This window comes from Varroa jacobsoni, unplaced genomic scaffold (genome assembly GCF_002532875.2).
Source record: "Varroa jacobsoni isolate VJ856 unplaced genomic scaffold, vjacob_1.0 scaffold_677, whole genome shotgun sequence".
Classification (NCBI taxonomy): domain Eukaryota; kingdom Metazoa; phylum Arthropoda; class Arachnida; order Mesostigmata; family Varroidae; genus Varroa; species Varroa jacobsoni.
In genome coordinates this window covers 308,389-332,771 of record NW_019213579.1, presented here as the reverse complement: position 1 = coordinate 332,771, position 24,383 = coordinate 308,389, and the positions used below count along the sequence as shown (strand labels likewise).

Below are 24,383 nucleotides of genomic sequence, written 5' to 3'. Positions count from 1 at the left end.
CCGCGATGCGCCGACCGAGCTACGCTCGCTGAAGACCCCCCGAACATCGTTGGGACGTTCTTGAAAGCGATTTTATTCCATGTGGTAAGTAAAGCAAGCAGGAGCAACAGTGAAAATAGTAATCGTAGAACATCGATGTCTGGTTTGCTTAGCGTCACCGCTGGCCATACCGATAACGCTGCATTGCGTACCATAATAAACTAGTATGGCAACAAAAAGCAGAAGGAGAAACAGAAGAAAATTCAATAACCAGAGACGAACGTTCCAACTGCGTATGTATGCATGCATTCACGCGTTAATATGACGTCATGCAACAGCATGTACGGCCTCGGACAACGCAAGAGCTTGAAATAGCTCGTATAGTAAGTAACAGGTGGGAATGATTAATTACCCTGCGAGATGAAAGACAACAAAAAACTTGGCTTAGCTACTGGGATTGTCCTTACCCCTAGTCCTATGGCCGGTCACTATGGGGGAGGTTGATCTTTAGGATAGTGTCATTGCATTGCCCAAAAAGAAAAATTTGGGTTAACCCATTTCGATCACCGACGTCAAGATAGCTGCAGAATGACGCAGTACTGTCCGTCTGAATTGACATTAGCGTCTCTGCCTAATTATCATTGCGCTGTTTCGTTCGTACTATACTTCGTTAGTGGACGAGCTGACACCGCTAACAGGACGCTAGAAGAAGGATTCATTAATACTGAATACAAAGCATGTGTCCTTTGGACAGTTTCGCGATGAACGTAAAACCGTTGTACGTTTCAGTGATACCAGAAAAGGAGTAAAACTTGTACAGAAAGTGCAGCGTAACGTGCCATCTAATTTCTGAGTGAACAGCATATGCGACTTCTGTTTTGTAGAGGTCGCACCCTTTCGTCGTTTATGGGCTTACCACACGGGTCTCATCACCAACAGCACCCCATGCACAGCATCATCATCCTCATCAACCATATAATGTATCAGCACCGCGACCGTCCTGACGTTTTCAATGATGAAGGGCACTTTGGTGCCGTTTGGCAGCAAAGTGCCTCTCGTAGCAAACCATTCTTTTGCACTTTAGACGCCTGCTGAACCAGTTGCAGCCGTTACGATCTTCAATCTCTCGTTGCTATCGTCGTTACGTTTGTCACTAGTAGAAAGTTCACTCGTGTTTAGCGCGTATATTGTTCTAGATTCGTAATGTGCGTTGTATGCAACACTTCTCTCGTGCGCCTGCTGATTTGTACGGAAAATGGAAGGCAGTGTTAAAATGGAGATAGTTGCGACATAGTGGTTGGTCTGCTATCGTTGCCGCCAGTCTGTAACTGGAGGTAACCAACAAAATCACCAAAATTAGGGACCGCTTACGCGGCCGGACAGCTTTCCTTTTTTCGTTTGGTAGTCGTTTCGTCGGTGATGAGCACTAAGCGACGAGCATATTCCGGAACGCTGCGCTCATCACTATACCGCTTACACTTGGCAGTCGATGCCATACATACTCCATATAGCGCACTAGTCGAAACAGATACGTGTCTGTATGAGTAACACGGTTATACCAGGACGCGGCCATGCCTATTGAGGATCATGTGAGGTTTCTGTTTTGTTCATTCCCATCGTCGTCACACTAGGCTATCTGTTACTGACCGAACGGTCGGGCAACTCGTTCTTCAGCGGCGGATTGTTGCCAAAGTCGCGCGAGTTGCGACGGTGACCACGCGTTAGGTTGGTTCGTGACCGCCATACTTTCGTCGCTATGGCGGCCGCTCTCTTCTAGTACTAATAGCACAAATAACGTTGGTAGTTGTGGGACTATTACGGCCTGTCGAGTGACAACTCAACGACAAATGCGGAAACTGTGCGAGGGCAAGCCACAGCCGCTGCCACCATCTGTCCGTCCGTTATTTTGTGTCGATAGCTGTTGGCGATGCCTTAAAATAACAAGTGCCTACCTTTCTCACTGACGGCCACCGCTATCATCTTCGTTACTGATATTGTCGCTCCTGTCCGCTACCGGCGGAAATATGGAGCCCAATGAATGGAATAGCACCGATGCTTAGAGCAGTGGACCGAATTACTTCATTACACCATTGTACTTAGTCGTAGTAGCACTATTAGTACCGTTGCAGCAGCATCAACGACGACGACAACAAAAGCGACAAAAGTCATAGGGGGCTACAATAACAACGGTAGCAGCAGCGTTTTTGACCGAAATTTGGCGCATTTTTGATGTCTGCAGCGGCTGCAGTGCCGGTACGAACATCAACGACACCAGCGGAATCGCCATAGGCAAGGGCAGCGACATTACAAGTCCTCGTCTTGTTCATTTTCATCTTTCTTCTATTCTCAAGACAAAACGAAAGATTATCACCAACACTTCATTATTGCTTTTGTCGTCCGACGACATACGCAGAGGCCATCAACAACAACAACAGTGCATCAGTCAGTCAGTCAGTCAGTCAGTCAGTGCAAGTTTGGGCTTATCGCTACTAAATAGTTTGTAGATGTACGCGGAACGCGTGGAAGCATCAGTAGCGGTCGCGACGACGAGGTGAACGTGGAACGCGAAACTGAACGTCTTTTCGCCTGCCAGCCTACCTGTCCACTTGCTCCGCTTGTCCGCTTTACTCAGAAAAAGGGAAGCCAGTTATAAAACGAGTAAAAAGTCCGTAAACAGCAAATCAACAAAGGCACAATAGGATTGTTGATGCTGAGTGTCTATTCATAACGTGTATATCCGATGACCCTTTTGATAGTGACCCTCCCTAAAACTAGCTGCTACTATGGCACTCACTTAGCGCCCGTTGCTCGCCAGTGCCGCTTGACCATCCGTTGCTAACAGCACCTCTCTGAATTACCGCTCTTAGTAAAGGCTGTCCAGCTGGCAACACCCGTAATTAACAAAGAGAGAAATGGAAGGATTAAGATTGCGTCTGCAAGATAGAAATGAAGCGAAACAAGGACAGAAATAGGCATAGACGAGCGTCTGATGAATGAAAAATTTTTAGAGAAAACGAGGAAAAATTACGCCGCCGCCGATGACGACGACGCGAACAGCAGCGACCGCTACAACAGTGACAATAACAACAACAACAGCGGTAGCAACAATAACGGGCATCAACAACAGCAATTGCAGTTGTTGGATAAACAGGTACGGTAGATGAGCCTGGTGACGGCGCGCAGAAGCAAAATGCAAAACAACGTTTTCCTTACACACGCTAATGCGCACGCCAACACATTTAAGCAACAGCAGCGGTCGTCGTCGGTATAGTTCTTAACGACACAAACACACACTCAAACAGTCGGAGCTGCACCAGGTAACTAGCGACAGATCTCCATACGTTAGCTCAATTGTCACTAAATCTCTCTTATCTTATATGTCTATTACAATGTTTCGCTGGTAGGTGTTTTCCTTGGTACGTAGCTATGATTCGTTGTTTTTTTCAACGGGGAGGCAGCGGGGAAAACGCCGGCGGATATTATATTAGATGACGACGACGCTGATGAAAAAGTTGTCCCAAGTAAAGAACAAGGCTAAGATAAACTAAAAAATCAAATTTCTAAAAAATTGGGCGGTGAACAAAACCAGCTAACGCTGTATAGGTAGGTCAGCGTCGCGCACGGGCACGATACATGCAAATGGTTTCTGCCACAAACAACATAGTTAGTCGGAGCTGGCTATAATGAAGCCTTACTGGGGACGAATGCTAGAAGGAACAGTACGGTAAGTTCGAAGGGTTCATCTATAGGTTACATCGATGTGGATTTAGAACGTTCAAAATAGTCGCTATTGAGTACAAAATGATGGCAGGCAGATTTTGCTCTCTGACACGGATGATAAACAATTACGCCTTATTGTAAACAAAAGTCATATCTTGTGCAACTTCTTATCTATAAGGCAATGAGCTACAGTCAGCATTCTCTATCAATCTGCCCTGTTTGTTTGTACAATAATACTAACGGTAATAGGCTTTCACTTGTTGTTCCTCTTTGTTTTTACTTATTCCGATATAGTTAGGACCTCAACAAAAAGGATAGAATATATGTGCGACGTTTGTTCGTTGCCGTTCGAATTCTGCACACTCAGTAGCGTTCATTTATCTGTAGTGAAATAAATAAAGGCTAAATTGATACATAGGAAAAAATTTGTCGTATATGTGTACATTGTTAGAGATCGATAGGCCACAAGGGCAATGTGTTTCTTCTCGACGGCAGTGTGCGACACATTTGTACGCCGCGTTAATTGGGTACGCGCGAATAGTGCTACGATAGGCACATGTTATATTCATTGATATCGGTTTTTGAAGCCAAAGAGAACGAGCAACGCGACAGAGAATATGGCTAAGGCCGCAGAAAAACGAACGAAGCCGTCGTTGTCACAGAAATACAATGCACGGATTCTTCTTCCGTCCATTATAATTAACTGGACTTCATCAAGCGGACAGATAAGATCGGCCGGTGATAACGGCGACGGCCGCCACTGCTGTCGCTGGTCGTTTCCTTCGACTTGTACTGAGCATAATTCATAATCGCCAGATTGTATTTCGAAACGATATGCAGCGTCGCTCGTCGACGGAGCGCATAGCGTACAACCACCGCTCGTAAGATTTTCTCCTATTGCCAATTTTTAGCCGTGAATGGTCCGACTCGACTGATGCCGCATGTACCCCGTGTTATCCTGTTGCAACTGTTACCTTATGACGCCGGTGGAGCAGAGCAAAGGAGAGTGAAAAGCCTCAATGAGCGACGATGCCTAAAGTTCCCTGTTCTATGGAATCTGCTCGTTGCCGAGATGATCGAAGGAAAAAATAACAATAACAACGCCGAAAGAGATAGTTTACTACCGACACATCGATTGTACCAAATGGCTGTCGAATCTATCGAAAGGCAATGTTAATCTGACCAAATCAATGTGTGCATCTTCAACTGCGGGCCCGTATCTGACGGTGTTCGGCATTTCATTTTCCCCGGCTCACGTTCAGGGTGGTTATTTAATAGATAGCGATCATGTCACTTGTTTTCGACCGTCCCCCGTCCCCCCCGCTACACTATGTAATGGCTCACAAACAGAACGTATCGAAGCATCTAAGCAAACGGCCTTGATTCACCTCGAAAGGGAGACGAAAACAAGAAACGGACGATTATCGCTCACTAATGAAACAACTGTGCCTATCGCAGATGCCGCTGCTTTCCACTGCAATTATTACTACTCTGCAATACTCCTCTGTGTGCTCTATTATAATAGATCTTTAGCGAGATAATACGTGCAGGATAATTTCATACAATATTGATAGTCAGCTTTATCGTAGTCAAGCAGGTTTGGTCACCATCCCCTTTATTCTTAGTCTCATTACGGTCAAGGATCGAGCCAAATTTCAGATTAGCGTTTTCTGAGTATCAATCTTCGTAGTGCGGCCGTCACCGCGACGACGCCGAAAACGACTCATGTGTAAGAATGTGGGGTATCGCACCTTAAGTAGTTTGTGTTCAGAAACGGATCAGCTCATCTTCCACCACGTTCAATCTGATATAACCGATATCGGCCGCAGTTGTAACGTAATTGACGTGATCGAATACAGTAAACTGAATAATGATGTGTCGTCGTCATCATCACTTTACTGAAGGTTGAGTAAAATTAAATCATCACTGATTCAAATATATATCTTCAATGATATAACATAATTATACCCTTGATCCTTCTGATAACCTCTCATATGTGAATAGTTAGAAGAAATGTAAGCTTTTCCAAGTTTTTGGCGGTTAACGGTAATGATAAATGGGAGAAGCCTCAATGCATAAAATTGCCTCCGAGCTAGCAACTTCAAGTGCAGTAACTGTTGAAGTCATTGGTCAAAAGAGATATAGATATATGATGCAACGGCTCAAACTTCGCTTCTGTACTTTTGCTGTCACCTCCTCTTGTTAGAGTCATGACGAAAATCACTATAAACGAGTATAGGTCCTTGAATGAAGCTGATTAAACTTAGTATTGACAATTAATTTATCATTAAATTGAAAAATTTTAATTCGACATTTCACTTTTAACTTGACAAATAAATTCAACAGCAGCACTGTTTGTGTAGAAATAATCTCTCGTCCGACACGTGGTAGCGATACAGATAACAATACGCGTCTAATCGCGACAAGCGCTTTGACGCTCCGGTGCTCGTGTGGCCAGCCGTTCTATACGGCGAAACTTCACGGGCGCCCTGTCGATTGTTCAGACCACACTATCTGTTTAACTAGACTTCTCCCTATTTCTTGAACTTCAAGCATTTTTCGCAGCAACAGACGAAATCTCTAATGCTATCAATACTACTGAGCTCACGCCTCAGCCGATACAATTGTCGCCTATGTGAAAGTTGCGACAATATATCGAGCGACGTAATGAACGTCTCTCTCTGTCGATCTCTGTCTGCTTCCCTGCGACACCAGTTGCCGTAACGTGTACACGCAGAATTCCTACACGACCTGTCATTGCACTCTCAGACGTGTACATATACGTTCAGACTGGCGATCTGACGTACAATTATACCGATAACAAGGGTAACGCTAAACGTTGTGTTTGAACAGGCATTTCTTTTGTCCGCGAACTAATTAGCCCGTGCACTACCTAGCTTTACTTACTACTAGTTTTGATTGGAAATCATTTAATGGAAAAATCTCGGATTGTAAAGTTCGTGTCGTGGAAGACAGATTGTGTACTTCGGTTTGCGAACATTCTGATTGATTGTTACATAATGTACTGCGCAAATGGCATTTAGCAAAGTAACGTATTATTGGGTGTACGAAATACGAAGTCGAACGAACACCCCAATCAGCTTCAGGTTCTGCGGCGAGGGAACGTCGGAAAGAATGAAGTAAATCATTCGTCATTCTTCACTGCTATATATTACCTGATCGCCGACGCTGACCAGAGGATATGGCAAATAAAGAGGAGTCAAGCTGGCTGGCCGGCTGGCTGGCCGGCTGGCCGGCCGGCCGGCCGTAAGTATTGATAAGCAATTTACTAGAGAAGGTGTTGTTAGCCCTTTTCGGTGTTGATGGCGGAGCTGATCAATGTTATTATAACTGGTCACCATGTTGCCAGCGCCGCAGCGGCCGCTTTATCATGATAGTAGTAGTACGTTCCACTTTCCAAATGCCGTTTCCTGTATTCGCTTTCTCTTTCATTTGATGCAAGCATAATATGCAACAGAGATCCATCCGCCGGCATCGGCGTCTAGTAGACAGACATAGCGCGCGATACGCCACAGTTACAAACTGGTAGAGAAAGACGGGCGAAGACGACTGGGGAACGTCGGCAGGCAGATCGTTTGGTTTGACAGTTCATAGGTATCGGCACTTGCAGTGATCGTTCGACCTGCCTGCATTTGCTAAGTCTGGTGCTGATGCCATTTCCGCGGCCGGCGTCGCTGGCTAAGTTGGCGTTTGCTTCATTCGATCGACCACACGCAATGCGCCTCGCTGGGTGGCTTTTCGATATCGTGACTGGCGCTAAGGCGAACCGAGCGGGGCCGCTGAAACAGACGCGTCTCCACGCATCGATGAGATGCGTTTTAGCTGGCCAAAACACATCGAATGAATAACAGCAGACATTTCTATCGACACTATTTGCTAGCTAGAGGGAGGGACAGAACAACACAAACAGCTACGTAGACAAGCAAGGATAGGGCCAAACTGGCAAGCGAGCGCAACCACACGGGACTTCTCTATTCAGCGAGTGAGTAACGAATTTCTTAATGGCGCTTCAGATTGAGGACGGCTTCTGCGTGTACACATGACAGTCACTTCACGATGCGCAAGCTACCTGTCGTAACAAGCAGGAGATAAAAGTTACCCCCTTACTTCGTTGTGAGCCTTCACCCCCCCCCCCCCGGAGTAGTTTTGGCAATGTCATATGTTTTTATGTACAAACCCCACGCAATTCATAGTGACGACAAGTCGTCACTGTTGAAGTTATAACGCTAATATGTCTAGGAGGTTTTCATTTTTTCTTTCCCATACGTAGCTAGAGGACAAAGTGGGATATTCTTCTGTGATAACGCTTTCAAAAATGCGAGGTAGTCTGTCATTGTACTAGTGACAGTATATATCATGCTCATTAATGAAGTCATCATGCGTACTGTCATTCCTTCGTAGCCACCTCCAGTCACAAACAACTAGTGTACATTATGTGGGACCATTTGGTTCGTCAGGTCAGCTCGAGTGAGATAATCTACGATTCGGTCGGTTTATAGCGTATCGCTGTGTGTCTGACGCCTGGACAGGTACCACGTCATCATCGGCCGGTTCGGGTCATGATTCCGAACTCCAAAATCCGTGGAAGGCACCGCTCCTGCTTTCAACTTAATTACACTGTTTGCGAGAACGGATATCGCCTAGTTAGGTCTTAGGTGTTTATCCAGGTTTGATTTAGGCCACTACGCAGAAGAAAACGTTTTTCTATCGGCCGGTTTTGTTGCGATCCTCGTCAGTTATCAGCTGGCTACGCAAATCAGACACATCCTAAGAGTCGGTCTCTGAGGCGCTGCCTTATGTCACTAAAAGAGCGACTAAAACCAGCCGGCATAGTCGAGTTGAAGATTTGTCCGTAACTGTGACGGGATAATTAGAGAACCGACTGCTGTCGTGCCGACACGATATTATCTTGACAACTTTAATTCATAGTACGGCCGGATGACCTTGACTGATAACCAAATAATTCATTCTTCAAGAATATATTATAGACTCTGGCGAAGAATGGTATAGACTCTTTATTATGTATCTGATACCAGCCTATCCCGGAGTTCGTCCGTCCCAAACTATAATATGTTAAGAGCTACTTTAGAGAAGCGCTTCCTTTTAGCTAATTTCATAAGCTCAGAAGTACACGTAAAAATTAGCTTTCTTCAGTTTCGGAAATCACGTAATTGCCTTATTCTTTACGTCAGAAAATAATTCTGTATGCCCTTATTTATTGATTGCATCTCGTACGTACACAGCATGCATACGAGACAATCCACTCAGTAAATCGCCCGGCGCTGTCTGTCAAGACATGGAACAGCAGCAACAGAGACAATACCAACTGATAATGTCAGGTAAACGATTCCTCACTTTCGATAACTATATGACTTTATTTATTAATTAATTAATTAATTAATAGTAAAGCGAGTAACAACTCTCACACTCACGTGCGATGACATCCTGAAGCATGAGCGCGCTTCGCGCCGCCGCTAGCGCTGGGGGCAGCATTAATGGCTCGCACATTCTCTTCAACGCAGAGTTTCTTAGCCTCACCGCTCTGTCGTGGAGTCCCTCAAGTAAGGGATTCCCTCGAGCCCTCGCTCCACTTCAGGTCAACCTGTTCTATTGAGCAATGAAGTACGACGGTATACGGCCTGGAGGCTGTCGGCCAGATCGGCTATCCTTGCACAAACCGTAGCGGCACGTCACACACACTGGGAGCACGGCGTCCTTAAGTACTACATGGACTATATAGTAGAGTTCGTCTACTTGTTAACTAGATATATACTGTAGCTGTTCGCCTTCTTCACAGCAGGAGGGAATGGTTCTAACTGCAAATGGTTGTTTGTACGCTTCACCGAAGATTTGGGCTCCCACTGGATCCCGGGTTATCCGCCTACCTGCATCTAAAATGTTCAGCACCAGTCACAGTCTACAACTTAGTCAATCAACGACGAAAGCAATTTTTCTAACATTGCCCGCAGAAGCACAGGGGCAATCAGGTTTGATTGGTCCATTAATTCAAACTGACAATGGTTTCTTTTTAGCGAGATTAACTCTGCCTGTTTTCCCTCACAGCAAACCTTCGGCAATACCTATTCCTGTTGTAAGTAATGCTCGGTCCACCACGTTCTGCCATGCTTCTACACTTCGCTATATTCACTAACTAACTGGCTAACGGCCAGTTGCTGACAGATAGACTGAATAACTGGCGGACTACGACACGACATGGATTCAGCGCTTGTAGACGACGGACTATAGAAAACAGGTTTTTTCATCTCCTACTATTAGCAACAGTCATAGCAGAAATAGTGGCAACTGTAGACCTAGCAGCAGTGCTGGTGTTGCTAATGTCGCCGTCTTCGCGTGGTGTCTCTGGCCACGGTCTGTGGTGTCTCTGGGCGGCTGGCTGCCCTGCCGTCGTACCGTGGGGACCGTGGGAGCCTAACAGGGGCCCTGCGGCGTCTGAGGGATCGCTTGTCGGTACTGGTGCCACTCTTCGCACGGGTGCCCGGGCGAGGGGGAGAGGGGCGCTCCGTGACGCCGCCCACCGCCGTCGCTGGCGCTGTCATTGGCCGACGCCACTAGCTCGACGGTCCGGCCCGCCGGTTACGCGCGGCTGCGGCAGCAACCGCCGCGGCAACGACAGAAACAGGAGCAACACTATTGACATGGTGGCTGGTACCAGCAGCAGCACTAGTGCTCCAGCTGCCGCGGCGCCTGTTGCCGCTGATTCTGCTGCCGCCGTTGCAGCCGTAATAGCGCCCGGCGTAGCGCCCGACACTCACGGAGGGACCCAACGGCGGCTGTAAGGGAGCTGTTGGCTGCTGCCGCCAGTTAGTTTACCAGCGTCGGTGTGATGTCCGTCCGTCGAGTGTCGATCGCTCGTCCGTTGAGGCAGCGTAGCGGTCACCATCGCTGACGCCGCCGCAGCCACTGCTGCTTCTGCCGCGATTATTGCATCGAGCGACATCGATAGCACATCGTCTGTGTTCCATGGTACTCCAGTGCTAGTACTATATTGCTAGCCCGCAATCTGTTGCTGCACGACGTTGTTATTATTGTCGCCGCGGTAGCTACGATAACATCGTGCAGTAGCAGCAATGTTGCGCTCAGGCGACACGACCATTTCCAAGGCAACGAGTGTTTGTATGTATGTGTATGTGGTATTATAGGTGGCCAGAACAACAGACGAAAACGAAGAACGATCGCATCGGTGGCGGCGACGGCGACGGCGATAACAACTGCAGCTATAACGGCGCCTGCATCTGCGGCGCTGGTGCGAAAATTGCGCGCTCAAAGCAGGGGGATTGAAACGATCGATAGACGGCAATGTACAAGATAGACAGTCGGACGGATAAGAAAAATCACACAGACATCGAAATGCACACAAAGCACATCACGACCGATGATATCGATGAAAGCTTACGGAAAGAGTTTGTCCTACGACGACCAGCGGGCGAGTAAGCAAGCGATCATTACGACCGGCCGTAACAACAGCAAAATCAGCAGCGCATCGAAGGCAAGACCGATACGCAGAAAACGACAAAAACTATGGCGACAACGACATCGATCAAAAACAACAAATACGGACGATTTAAATTGCAAGCGCCACGAGCGGTGATAGTAGCAGCAGCTGATGATGGTCGCGCTTCGGCCAACGATTCGACGCCGTAGGGTTGCGAATGAGCTAGAATTATTCTACAAGCTGTTCCACAAAAGCGACAATTACAATCTCATCCTTGTCGACTATTCTACCGTGACGCGCTGAAGAAACTGTAGAAGACGGCGACGTGCAATGGAAAACACTGGAGATGCGGTCTGAAGGTAAAGGCCTATAGAAACCAACCAGTGGCCAGTGATTACGATCAAACGTGTCCGACGAGGGGGACATGTCGGAGGACGAACGATTGTTGTGGCTCGCCCTTTGCCGTAGTGAAATGGCCACTGCTGGGGGTAATTGTAGATCCTATGTAATGTTGTCACTAGCCGCAGAGCAACAAAAAGCTATTTAGCGAAAAAATTTCGCTACTGAACAATATGTTGTGACAGAAGCCAGTGGTCATATAGTGGCCAACGGCGGTATGGCAGTCTAATATTATAACTAGATATATGTGTAAACAACATATAGGAGGTAGTAACTTGCAAGAAACACCTAGCTGAACGACTGACAGAGCCAGCGACAGCAGCTCCACTGAAACGTCGACGAACTTTCAAAATCTTTCCTTCAACGCCGACGGCACTGCCATTATCGTCGCACGAGTACCAGCCACTGGCCATTGACCAGTAACTTTAGGGTTTGGGCCGCCACCGCTGAAGCGCTCATATACAGTGATGATGCTCCCGTTGCTGCTGCCATCTTGTGATCAACTCGATTACCGACGCTTGTAGTTATCTTCGTCGCGGCAAAATTTATAATAGCCGAAAATTTGACACTGTTGACAGCGATATAGGTACAATCCTTCAGAGCCGTCGATGGTGTCCTAGCTCGTCGAGCGCGTGTTCTCCACTGTAGATACCCAGCACTCACGAATACACGGACAGAGACCTGGACGCACGCATCCGTCCTGTTAGGACGATGCAAGCTTTATGCACGGCAGGTGCGTGTCAGTCGCGCACACAAAAACGGCGTCATCGTAAGAGTATAGCATCTGCTACTACAGTCAAATATTGCCGACGGTACAACTGTTACCGCCTGTGGCGCTGTTGCTCTCGCTGTTGAAAAATATATAGTCAACAATCGCTAATCGAACACGGACCGAACGTATCCCATGAACTTGGCTGAGAAGTTGAGACGAATAGAGATATAAGCCCGCTTTTATTCTTTAGGAGTCAGAGCACTGTTGAACTGTTGTCGGTTAGAGTACGTTTCAACTATGGCTATTATACGGGTGCTACAATCTAAGTCAAAGTTTAGGCTTGAATTTCCTTTTCTCCTCGTATCTCTTTGCTTTTCAACACATCAGTTTTAGGACCATAGCATACTGGGTCCTCGCTGTTCGCATTGCTATGTCGCTATGGTTACAACTGTCGTAGGGCTCTTACTAACAGGCGCAAAGATATCAGCGAACAAATATAGAACATGTTATAACATAGTAATAAGACAACAGCGTAACACTCTGGCCGCATGTTATTTTACATTATCATAAATGTAACCATAATTCTGCTCAGCTTGTAGTTCATCTTTTAAGTTTCTAGACCATCAGCGTGCGAACGCTGCAGTGCCTGCTCTGTAGGGCAAACATGACCGGTCGTCCGTTGGTCACCGTTGCAGTACCGCTGTTTGTCGTCTGCTCGATAACAGCGTGACAAGTTAACCAGCAAAAATTACCAGTGAACATAAGTATCTCTGTATTGCGCGCTCTGCGTTCAAGTTCTGATGTTCGAAGGTGACATTGTTTTCTGATCACTATGTTCGATACTTGAAACTGATTATGGTATACTAACTTTCAAGTTTAAGCGTAGTTACCTCAGAGAGGTTATGATTGCCGTATTCTAAATAATAGCAATATTGACAAACGCATTTATTCTGCTCCTCGCAAGAAGTTACCCATCATATGATTTGTCTCCATCTGGGATGATATGGTCTGCCATGGTGATCGTAGCCCTTCTGCTGCTGCTGCTGGTGACGATGGCCAGATGTCTTGACAGCTTAACTGCGCTCTCTACTTGTCGCTGGTGGTATCGACCATACATCTAACTTTATTTGTCGTGTTTCGTTGCAGTAATATCAGTAGTGGTCGATCGCTTCGCCGAACCGTTGCGCGCGTCACATCGATGTACAACGAACAGGGAGTGCAGTCACCTTTCTCAATGCGTTTCGGCATTCTTGACGGCGTTCGATGGATGCCCAGTAGTGTTACTGTCTCTGTTGTGTTCCATATCGATTATGTTTCATATTCAATTTTTTTTGTTGTTTTTACCTACTGCTGCTGCTGGTGCTGCTGCTGGTGCTGCTGCTGCTGCTGCTGCTGCTGCTGCTGCTGCTGCTGCTGCTGCTGGTGTTGTCTTATTCAGTGGCTGTGCGATCGTCGTCGGTATCGTTACTGGTGCTACTGGATTGATCACAGGTGATTGATGTTTGGATCCACTGAAGAAAAAGGCAAAAAAAAAATATTCTCAAACCAGTTCAAAGCCAGACAGGGCCAGAAGCAGCAACTGTCGACCAAAATGGCAACGAGAATCTTGTTATGCCAGTTACGACTGAGTGATGACACTTCAGAGGCGTTGGCGACAGCGCTACCGAAGTCTAGCTCTATGAAAAGCAGCCACACGTTGATATAGGCAAGCAGAACCTCAGCGGAACCAGGCCGATCGTCGCGTGCTAGAAACGATACCATTCTACGCCGAGGTGCTAGCGACCCGAGAAACGCAAGGTGGCCTTAACGTCGACGGTCTATACTCCGACGATTAGGCGACTTTAGTTTGCGCATAAGGAGCCTTGTCGAGCTTTGGTGTCGAACGACGCATTTGCTCACTTGTTGGTTAGTAGTACTAGGTCCTTTTTGCCCTACCGGATGATACACACAAGCAATACCATAAGCCAGCGCATGTCGTACGTTGCTAGAGGACGCAGATTTGAGCAAAGTGTTCAGCGTGTTCGAGGAACGTTTGAAGAAGGAGTTAGGACGAATGTCTATGACAATAACAAAATCAGCATCGGCAGCTATAATACAAACAGCAACTCTAACAAAAACAGTAATATCAAATACAACTGAGACATTCTCGAACCGCTGGCAAGGCTGGCACCCACTTCTGCACTTCTCGGCATCTTCTTCTTTGTCTTCTCGAGTAGCTTGCCTTGACTTACATATTACCAGCGAGCGGCGGCCCTTCTCTCGTCAGTTTGTGTCCGCGTCGTCCATGATGCCCCACATCGTACTTCTGCACCCCCCCCCTTCTCGCTCAGCGATGCAGCGAGAGAGAGAGGCCACAAATCGGCGAAGCGTTCAACTACAGCGCTTTCTGCTATCCGTGCTTCTGTTGTTGTTGTTGATGATGATGATGGCGAAGAAAAAAGTCTGAAAGACGTAAAATTTTATTACCTCACAGAATCGAAGAAAGATACCGATCATCGAATCGAGCCATCGAGTTGCGTGAACGCAAACGCTAGAACAGAATGTCGTCTTTTAGGACGCGCCGAGAGCGGCAGCACCAGAGGCAACGACAGCGAGAGCTACGACGGGGGCTGCGGCCACTGGCAGGGCAGAGCAGCCGAACCGCCCCAACGACTTCTTTTCAACTGACAAACAAAGGCGCCCTCCTTGATTTCCTTTTCGGAATACATGGAGCATCCTCTCTTCGTATGTGTGTATATGCATCTCTGGCTCTGTCCGCTCTGAAATTGCTCGAATTGATCTCATTTTAAATTTTACGCACCCTTAACGACAACGGTGACGACTTTCGGGATGTCGTTGGCGTGGTCGGGAACGACATCAATCCAGAGCAGAAACCAACTGACATTGCTGATTAGAAATCTTAAAATTTGCGCGCACAAACAAGTGCGCACGTACGCACGCATGCACGCACGCACGCACATACGCACACACACAAAGTACGCTCGCAATACGACGAACATAAGCACTGTTGTTTCCTGTGTTTGTAAAGATGGCTGTTCGTTATCTTAATTGATCAGCCGCGTTGGCTATAGTGGTCGTTCGATGAAAATCTCGAAGATCAACGAGCGAATCTCGGTGTTTCTCCCCTAGATCGGGATCGTGAAGATCATTGGCAAAAGCGTGTGGCGTTTTGCTTAAAGGAATACTTGTCGCAGTTCTTCTAACTATAATGATCGTTCCGATAGCACAATATTATAAAAGTCATTCGAAGCATTTTAAGCGGGTTCTTCAAATCTTTGCTTAGTGTGCGTCGTATATACTCGAGCAGAGGGTGTTAATACTAGCGACCGAATTGGCTTCGGTACATAAGCTTGCATCGAGACCGCCTACATTCGCTTGAGCTGATCTCGAGTCCGAGTCTATAGAACTATATAGCTGACACTCTGTAGCGGATTAGCCACGATTACCTTGTTGGAGACGCCGACTCTGCTGCGACCGCCAAGCACGATCCGATTTCTTATCTAATGGATACAAACTTTTTGAGTTTCTGGTACTTCAGCACGATTACTTCAGGCGTTATTACCTAACACAAATACTATGTTATGATGCGGACAGTGGCTTGCGGTCAATAATCAGTAAATTTAACAGGCCGCTGTACAACTCTGCGTGACTAGTTCGATGACCTTTGTTTAATAGAAATACTATCCGAGGTTTGTTTTCGCAAGGTCTTAGTGCAGATAGTAACATATGAACATGTACGTTTATATCTGTTTGCCAGCGGTCCGTTGCTTTGTGTGGCAGGAGCAGCAGCGTAACTGTCCCTTCTTTTGCAAATGTTGCAGTCATCGTTAAAACTATCGTTTGTAACCGACTGAAGTGAACGAGCATCTTCGACATTGTATGATGTCCTATAGGTGTCGATGTATTGGCGAGTCGCGATGAATCGCTAAGTCTGCGAGCAGGCTGTAAACGTGCGATCCCGTCGATGGAGAACGAACCAGAGTACACGGTTACACCAGTCACTCAAAGCTTTGCATGAACGTACCGAATGTTCAACTCTAGCCAACCATGCATGCTGCATGCCAACGGCTTATGCCCAGTAGATTCACCCGTCGAAAGCAAGATGTCAGCGCTTCGTCACACACATGTTGTTGCCGTTTCGTCAGCAGCGGCCACTGTCGAGTCGTTATCGCAGAGATTATGGCGGTTCAAGGAGCAATAGGAAGGACCCAAGACTCAAGCAAGCTAACAATAAAATGGTTGCAAAGAAAGCGATCACCTGGATGTAACTAACACAGATGCGAGTGCTGCAGGACTCGGACCTTACTCAAGCTTAGGTCTATGAACGTGCATACATACGTATGTATAAAGAATTTATGGCTGGAAGTGCAGGTGTCTTTTTGTGCAATTTTTTCAGTAAAATCAGCCCATTATAAGTTAAAATTCCACATACTTACGGTTTCATTGTAGCATTTGTGTATTGTAGCCACTATAAAAGTTGCTTAACAGAAAAGATACGGCAGCTAATGATCCCTTTGCGACAAGTATTTGATGACCCTATAGCGTTGCTTAAAGGGGAGTTGACTGCCAGAGATCTGCGTTAAGGACATCTGCACGTAAAGCAGCAGGTCTTTGATTCTGACCCCTTAATGGATGTCCTCTTTTCTTCCGACTAGGTAACGGATGAGCAGTATGCTGTGACATTAAATTGCGCATTTTTTTAAGCCCACGCCATGCAAACACGAGTAAGAGATTGCCCAGGACGATGAGCCAACCTGGTCAGGGAGTTTATAAATAGCATCTCCCAGAACGAACGTTAGTTCATATAGACGAAGTGTCGCATATGGATTCGTTTCCCTAAGATCAGTTCCGTAAAGCCGGTTCGACTTCGGGTCAGCTCAACATCAACCAACCAATAACTGTCATACGCGTTTGAGTACGTTTATCATTTTTTTACAACTGGTTCCTTTTTTACGTTGTTATTCTACACGTATGGTCGCAAAGTTGTCATATACGCGAAAGCATAGCATGGGTACATGCACACCTGTCCAATGCATATACTATTAGTTGTGTATCGGTCTCGCGTCGCGTTCCTTCTGGTCTCTTCGGCCGCTTTAATGACGCTAAACAATAAAATCGATCGGGCAGAAGTGATAAACCCTCTGCCCACGCAATCTACTGGTTGGTCTGTTTGAAGCCTTTCGTTAATGCTAGACTCGTCGTTATTCGCGCGCGCTGTTCTTCAACTTGGTGAATGAATGTACGACGCGTTGCGTTGTGATTGAACGCCCTGCGCTCTGGCCACCCCCCATCGCCACTAACACGAACGTTTTCACCATTCCCTTATAAACTGGTTCATTTCTCTCCATTTCTCCCTGTCTCTTTTATTCGACAAGCACACACATCGTACAAATACATATTACAGCTCAGCCACTCTTTCTTTTCGATTCGCGAGCTTCAGCTCAGCCTGTCGAAGTTGTTGGCTTCAACTGGAGATGGTGAGCCAGGAGCCCGAGACGAGATCACATCGCTACTGCTTTCGGATCGCTAAGCATGTGCAAGCAACAGTCGAGAATCGCGACGCCCGCCGCGATTTCTGTTACTGCTGCAATTTCTGCGTTCCCTCGTCTGGTGGATGTAAAATCAGTCCGAATTGTGAAATGGATACGCCTCTATTTAGTGAGAGCTAGCGATGCATCATGATGATGCTAGCTCGATAACTGTTTGATAGCTGTGTCAGGCAGGCTGGCGCTAGCAGCCACAGACGTTGACTGTTATAGACCCAGTCCGGGCAGGCATCTTATGCGCCAATTGTTAGCTGGTCAGATAGTAAGCTGTACACTGCATTCTGCACAACCAATCTGGATCGTCACCGCGATGACCACTGAAAGTGAATGGGCAGTAGAAGAGGGTCAGCAATAGTCTTTCACCTATTGGCGAGGGCGGCGAAAGGATATGGGTCGAATTGGCGATTAGAGACATCAACAGCCTTTCGAGACTTGTTCCCCTTGAACGACGACAAAGACCTACGACAACGAAGAGTTTATAGACGAGGAAAAGCCGCCGTCGTCGTTCCTCCGATCTCGAGAAATACCTGACAGACAGACAGACAGACAGATAGGCAGGCTGGCTGGCTGGCTGGCTGGCTGGGTCAATTGTCGATAGAGAATTACCGTTGAAAAATCGCTAAATTTCAGTTAAATTTCGAATCGGATGAGAAGGATTTCGAGAGGTAGAGTGAAATTGAGCCGAGCGACGAGCCCTAACGGTGCCCATTTATCGGTAACCAACTGGGTTAACATGGTGGCACATATCGGAGCTAGAGCACGCACACTCACCTGAATGCTCCTTTCTCAGGAAGGTCAATTTCTGTGGACGATTTACATTACAGACCCCGCTGGCTGTATCGTCGCGATGTAAACAAAATCTGCTCGCACCTAAATCCCGTATTGCTATTGTCTAGAGAGGATCAGATCTAGTGGGGACAGATCGACGGCTTACGAGACCGTTCGTATTGTGTAGCAGCAAAGTCTATGGAACACTTTTGATACTACACAGATGTCAATCTGGCTCGGGACAATGCATCGCTTATATATATTTCGATTGCGTTCGCTCGCCACTTGCGCAATGCAGTTATAGACGCGGCAAAATGTCGCCTGCACTGCCAAACCCGTATTGTCGAAGCATACGTATTTGTGTGTTGGAAGGACGAAGCTAAGGGTGACCAATAATCAGTCAAAAGGTCGCTAAGACAAAGATTATTTGGTCAGAGAGGAACACTTTACTGATCACGTCCTGTCGATAGTTGTGACTGTGGGGAGAATGCTCTAATTGGCAAACCGTGACGTTCGGTTGTAAAGCTAGACAGTACTAGAATGCTCTTGTTAGCGTGGACACTTCGGGACCCGGTATCGCTCCACGCCACCACTGGACATTCTATCACTGCAGTATCGAGGCGTCAAAATTACGCGGTTTTTCCAACAACATCTTAAGAACGCGCCGACGTTTGCGGAGATGCACTTTATCCCAGCAATAGAGAGAACGACAAATGGGCCGACGACCATCACGGAACAATTACAGTTTTTAGAGACACCGCGCGCCTTACATGCTACTAATCTTTAAATTGTTTATGGATGTTATGTCGCAAGAAGCATTAGAGATACATATGTATTTACAGAGTTACGCGTATGGACCCACACGCTCAGTGCTCGATATTGATGCCGGATAAAGTTCATTGTCTTTCGTCTCGGATGCCGTCATTATCAAAACGTTTTCCTCTCACTTAGAATATATGTTTGAAAATAAGAGGAGTCCTCGTTTGAGCGTAATAATCAAATGCTGGTGGCACTTGTTTGCTGGTTCTTCTTATTTTTTTTTTGCTTTTCCCGCTTTCTTGAGATGGATTAGATGGACTTTGGTCATTGTGATTGCTTACGGCCTCTGCGGGCTTTGCCGGTCGGTTGGGCGGGCGGGCGGGCGTTCGGTAGGGCGGGCGGTCGGTCGGGTGGGCGGTCAGGCAACACGATGGAAAAACAAACAAATGAAAAGACGGACGAATTGAGTCCTAACTGAGAGCAGGATGCAATCCTACGCCGACATGCGACGACCGCGATGACGGCGGCTACAATTATACGAATGACAGCGGCGCCGATATCGCTAATGTCGTTTGCCGAGATCGAATGCAATAAACATTCACCGGAGAAAGTCTCCGCATGGGCCATGTTTACAGCTGCCTCGTATGTACGCTGACAGCCACAGTGAGAATCTGCCAGTTGTCAATGCTACCCACTAGATGGTACCGTTCATTGAGCCAAAGGCTGCATATTTCGTATAATTTGTGTTAGTTATTTTTAAATGAATATCGTAGTGGATAATGAATTCACCAAAATGACTATGTTCGTATTAAAAATATGGCCACGTCAACCATCGCGTCATTGAGATTCGAAACACGGTAGATGTCGAACATTCTTGTCATACGTATGCGTATTGACCTGGTTGCTACTGCAACGTAAATCATTATTATCAAGGATTTGGGTAGTGCGGACGTTGTAGTTGCTTGTACCGGTCACCTGGTCCCTCCTGTCAGATGAGATTCGGTGGGTTCTTCCGTTGGGTGTACGCAGAGGCGTGGGCGTGCGACGCAAAGGAAATGCTGCTGCTGGGCAGGTATCCCGGGGCGTTCCAAGAAGACGCGAGTTGCGAGCGCACACCGTGTGACCTCATCAAAACAGCAAGGAGCATTCACATTGATTTGTACGGGTCAGGGGGGGGGGGGGGTTACGAAGATCTAGTAGAGAGACATGTATGGAACGGATTGTCGTAGTTGTTAACCTTACGGACGTACACGGATTCCAAAAAGTTCGATCGATCCTCTGATCGATCTTCTTTCCGGTGCTCGTGGCACGATAGCGTTCGGTGAGGCTCGGTGCTAACTTAAGAGCAAGACAATCAAGTCATATTGTGAAGTTATAGTAGCGTCAAGTCCAAACGAAATCGGAAATCTCCAGGCTCCGCAAGTCGACCGAGAACCAACAGTATTGGGCGGAGTGAACAGCTCTTTCAAATAGGACTAGTAAAAACGCCTTCACTGTTCGAGCAAGGTTTTGGCTACCAAACCGATTAGCAGAGCGGGAATAGCTACCTTAACCTTTCGTCGGTGGCCAATATCTCGCTTCATTCTCGTCGGCAGCCTCGTCAGGCAACGCCTCCTTGTGCAACCCTTCTTAACGGCAGTAGACAATAACTTCAACATGGACACTTCCGCCAGTAGTTACCGGTGGCGTCAGCTGGCGAGCGTTCCACTTCTAGTTGGTTTTGGTCTAGAGGACTTGTTGTTGGCGACAACGCTCGGTAGCAGCACGACGATGAAGACATAAGATTCTCCGCTCGGAAACAGCCTTACGCATGTACACACAAGCACACCAGGTCTACTCGGACACAACAGTTTTCTGCAACTGCCGCTGCTGCCGCAAGCGCTGCTACCGCTGCTATTTCTGCTCTAGTAACCAGTCGGCGACGCACAATGTCGCGCACCATCTTGCGTCGCTTTACTGTCGAGCGACTTCTGGCCAACGGGCAGCAGCTATCCGCTGCTGAACCGAGCAGCCGGATGATCTGACGCGTGGAGTTTAGTTCTTCAGGGTCGCTTCGAGAGAACGCGCGCGACAGAAATAAGAGAAAAGGAAGAAGAAAGACCCGATCGGACAACAACTCGTTACATGATAGTTGCACAGCGGTGACTAGGCGGTCCTTTGACAGTGACCTGGCAAAGCCAGACTCAACTAACCCGAATACCTGAGGCAGTATCGGCAATAGCAACAGTTCTGTAGAATCCTCGTCCATGTAGTTGGCAAAAAGGAAAGAAGAGAACGATTTGTCTTTTCTTCCGTTTTGCCCGTTAGCGAGAGCAAGAGGGAGGGAAACCCAACTTCTCGAACGAATGTGGTCAGGCATACTCGTAAAATCTGAACATGTTAGCTTTTTAAAAGATCTCGCTACTAATAGTAGCTCTCCTAATAGGTTTTTGGGTTCGTCCTATTGGTAGGTTAGCTCATTTTCTATGCTCTACGTTAACTATAAATCACGAAAAACGTTCTGGACAATTTGGTTTTTGTTCAAATGGTTTTTGTAAACGTCTGCAAACGGCGTTGGCTTGTCTTATCCTTAAGCGATATATGTCACGTATGTTTGTCTGCGCTTGCTCTCACCTCTGTTACACTCGACCATCTCGCAAACTGCTGTGTTGCAAATCTGTATTTTCCTGCTTCATGCGCGTGGCATGTAGACATGACTGCTGGAGATCGTAATCATAACACCTGATCCATGGTATGATTATCGCTCGGAGTCCTCGCACGCAACTCCGAGATCATCTAATGTGCTATTTCGACGAACGAAAACAAACAAGTGCGAGTCAAGCGGGTTGGCTTGACCGGCCCAATTGGGGGGTTAACATACAAAGCCACGAATCACTTCGTTCACCTCAACTACGGGGCGGAGAGGGTCTGGCGCGACGACGACTTCCAGGATGTTCGCCTATTGAGCTCCTGTGAAAGTCGAAGTGTGCCAGGTAGCATGAAGTACAAGGCAGGCGAGTATGAATTCTGCAACGCGTAGAACATCAGCATCGTATTAGTGTGTACACTATACGAATCGGCCTGTACACACGTGGGCTATCTCCTCCCTGCTATAGGAATACTACAGACACACGACGACGGCCTTATGAACCAGACGAGCAAACAGACCATACGGGACTAGCTCTGATGCAATTACTCAGCTAGTGGAAGCTCGACCTATAACTGTTGACTTACGTTGTAATTGAGATGAAAAACTTGTTCAGTGATTCCGCTCGCGTGCTTCATCGGAACTCACCGATTCAAAGCAGGCTCAAAAGCACCATGGGTGTACTGCTGAGCATGACTCCTCCAGCCATTCAGCTACCTCGATGAGGCCAAAAGACAACTTCAATGATACGTTCCTACACCGTTTTAATGATGTACCTCTAGATGTAGCTAAATTTAGAAGTCGGAAGCTAGGATGTAAGGTTCTCTGTATTCATAACGCGTGTTAATCTTCTACAATGCGCGTTTTGCAGCTATAGTGCGCAAATCAGAAAAACGTCTTGAAGTACTGGTTTGTCGGCTGCTGCTATTATTATTATTTTTAAAATTCTGACATAACGTCTTCATAATATAATATAACGCAAATGTCAAACAAATGTAGATTGTATACGCAGTATTACAAATATGAATTTGACCACCTAAATGGCAGCCGCGGCCTAATATTAGATATGACGATCCTAAATGCTTAAAGATGTCAAGTAATGTAGATCTGCGGTATAATTCTCTGCATACTTGTAAGTGTGTTTGTGTGTTTATAATGAATGCTTAATGTCAACTTAAAGTAAACCCGTTTGTTTCGTCTACCTCTTCTTCTTTTTTTATCTTTTCTTTCTCCGTGCCACCAGAGTCGTCGTAGGTGCCTCGGTGATTTGTTTGATTTTCTCTCCTTATCGTTCTGTCTGTCGACAATTACTGACGCTACTGTTCCTGAGGCTGGCAATGGCCATGACGCTGGTGTCACAGGTATCCACGCCACCAGAAATGCTCGCTTGGCTCGACAGGGCCTGATTCGGATGAGAAGGCGTGCCTATGGGCTAGGCCATCACTGAATAGCCGGAGACAACAAGGCATCGCTCTGTGTCTCTCATGTCCTCCTTGACGTTGTAGCACTTCGCGACGGTGGTCCTGACCCCTAACAATGCGCCATGGAAAAGGAAGCCGGTGGTGGAGGTCTACGGACCTGACAACTGCTATAGGCTATGTAAAGACGCGCGCGCTGGTATGCTGTTTGTGTATAGAGCCGAGGTATTCATTTTGTCGCTCTCTTTGCGTATGTAGACAATTGTCCGCCATAGCTACTGCTAATGTCGCTGATGTGGTGTGACTGTGGCGTAAATGTTGTGACTGTGGTTGCTACTGCCGCCGACACCGTTATTGTTTTCTCGCAGCGCTGACGGCGTTCACAAACCACGAGCGATCAGAATAGGACCACGGCGACGGCAGCGGGACCGGCCCAAGCAGGCTCACGGTACTACCATTTCGCTGCTGTGGCAGTCGCCGAAGTGCTTCTGGGAGCATGAACAACAAAAGTCAACACACAAAAGTGATCATGGTAGTTGTCTTGGTGGTTTGGCGGCAGTGGCAGAGAAAACGATGGCAGATTGTTCCACTAATGCCACAGCGGTCACGACCACATGCAGGCTTTTTTGGAGAGAGTCAAAGCGGTGTGGGAGCGGCAATGTCAAGACAGGAAACGGGAAGACCTCCCGAGCAGCACAGCCTCACATAACAACGACAACGTCATAACACGGATCGTGGCAGCAGCGAACAATAACATCAAGCGTAACAACAATAACATCATCAACTTCTTGCGCTGGTACTGGTGTCTCCCGTCGGACATTACATCATAATGAAAACGATGTTTTCACACGATATAAGAGTGTACATTAAGGGCTCATTGGACATAAGATAGCCAGGAAACTAAGAGCAGCATCAGAACGGCCTAACCCATGAGAGTCAAGTATCGTTGACAACGGCTGCAAGAGCAGCAGCAGCAGCAGCA

General features: G+C 47.1%; 1 protein-coding gene across 3 annotated transcripts in view; it reads right to left on the bottom strand.

Moving 5' to 3' along the window:
* Positions 1 to 24,383, bottom strand: part of LOC111262587 (uncharacterized) — a 151,933-nt gene that overhangs the window by 54,356 nt on the left and 73,194 nt on the right. Inside the window, exon 1 of one of the 3 annotated variants that reach the window (XM_022836942.2) lies at positions 9,153 to 10,166. The exons of the other annotated variants lie outside the window; for them this stretch is intronic. Coding sequence (XP_022692677.1) covers positions 9,153 to 9,228 — 76 coding nt within the window. The 5' untranslated portion in view covers positions 9,229 to 10,166. Of the gene's footprint in view, positions 1 to 9,152; positions 10,167 to 24,383 lie in introns of those variants that run through there. 3 annotated transcript variants of the gene reach the window in all.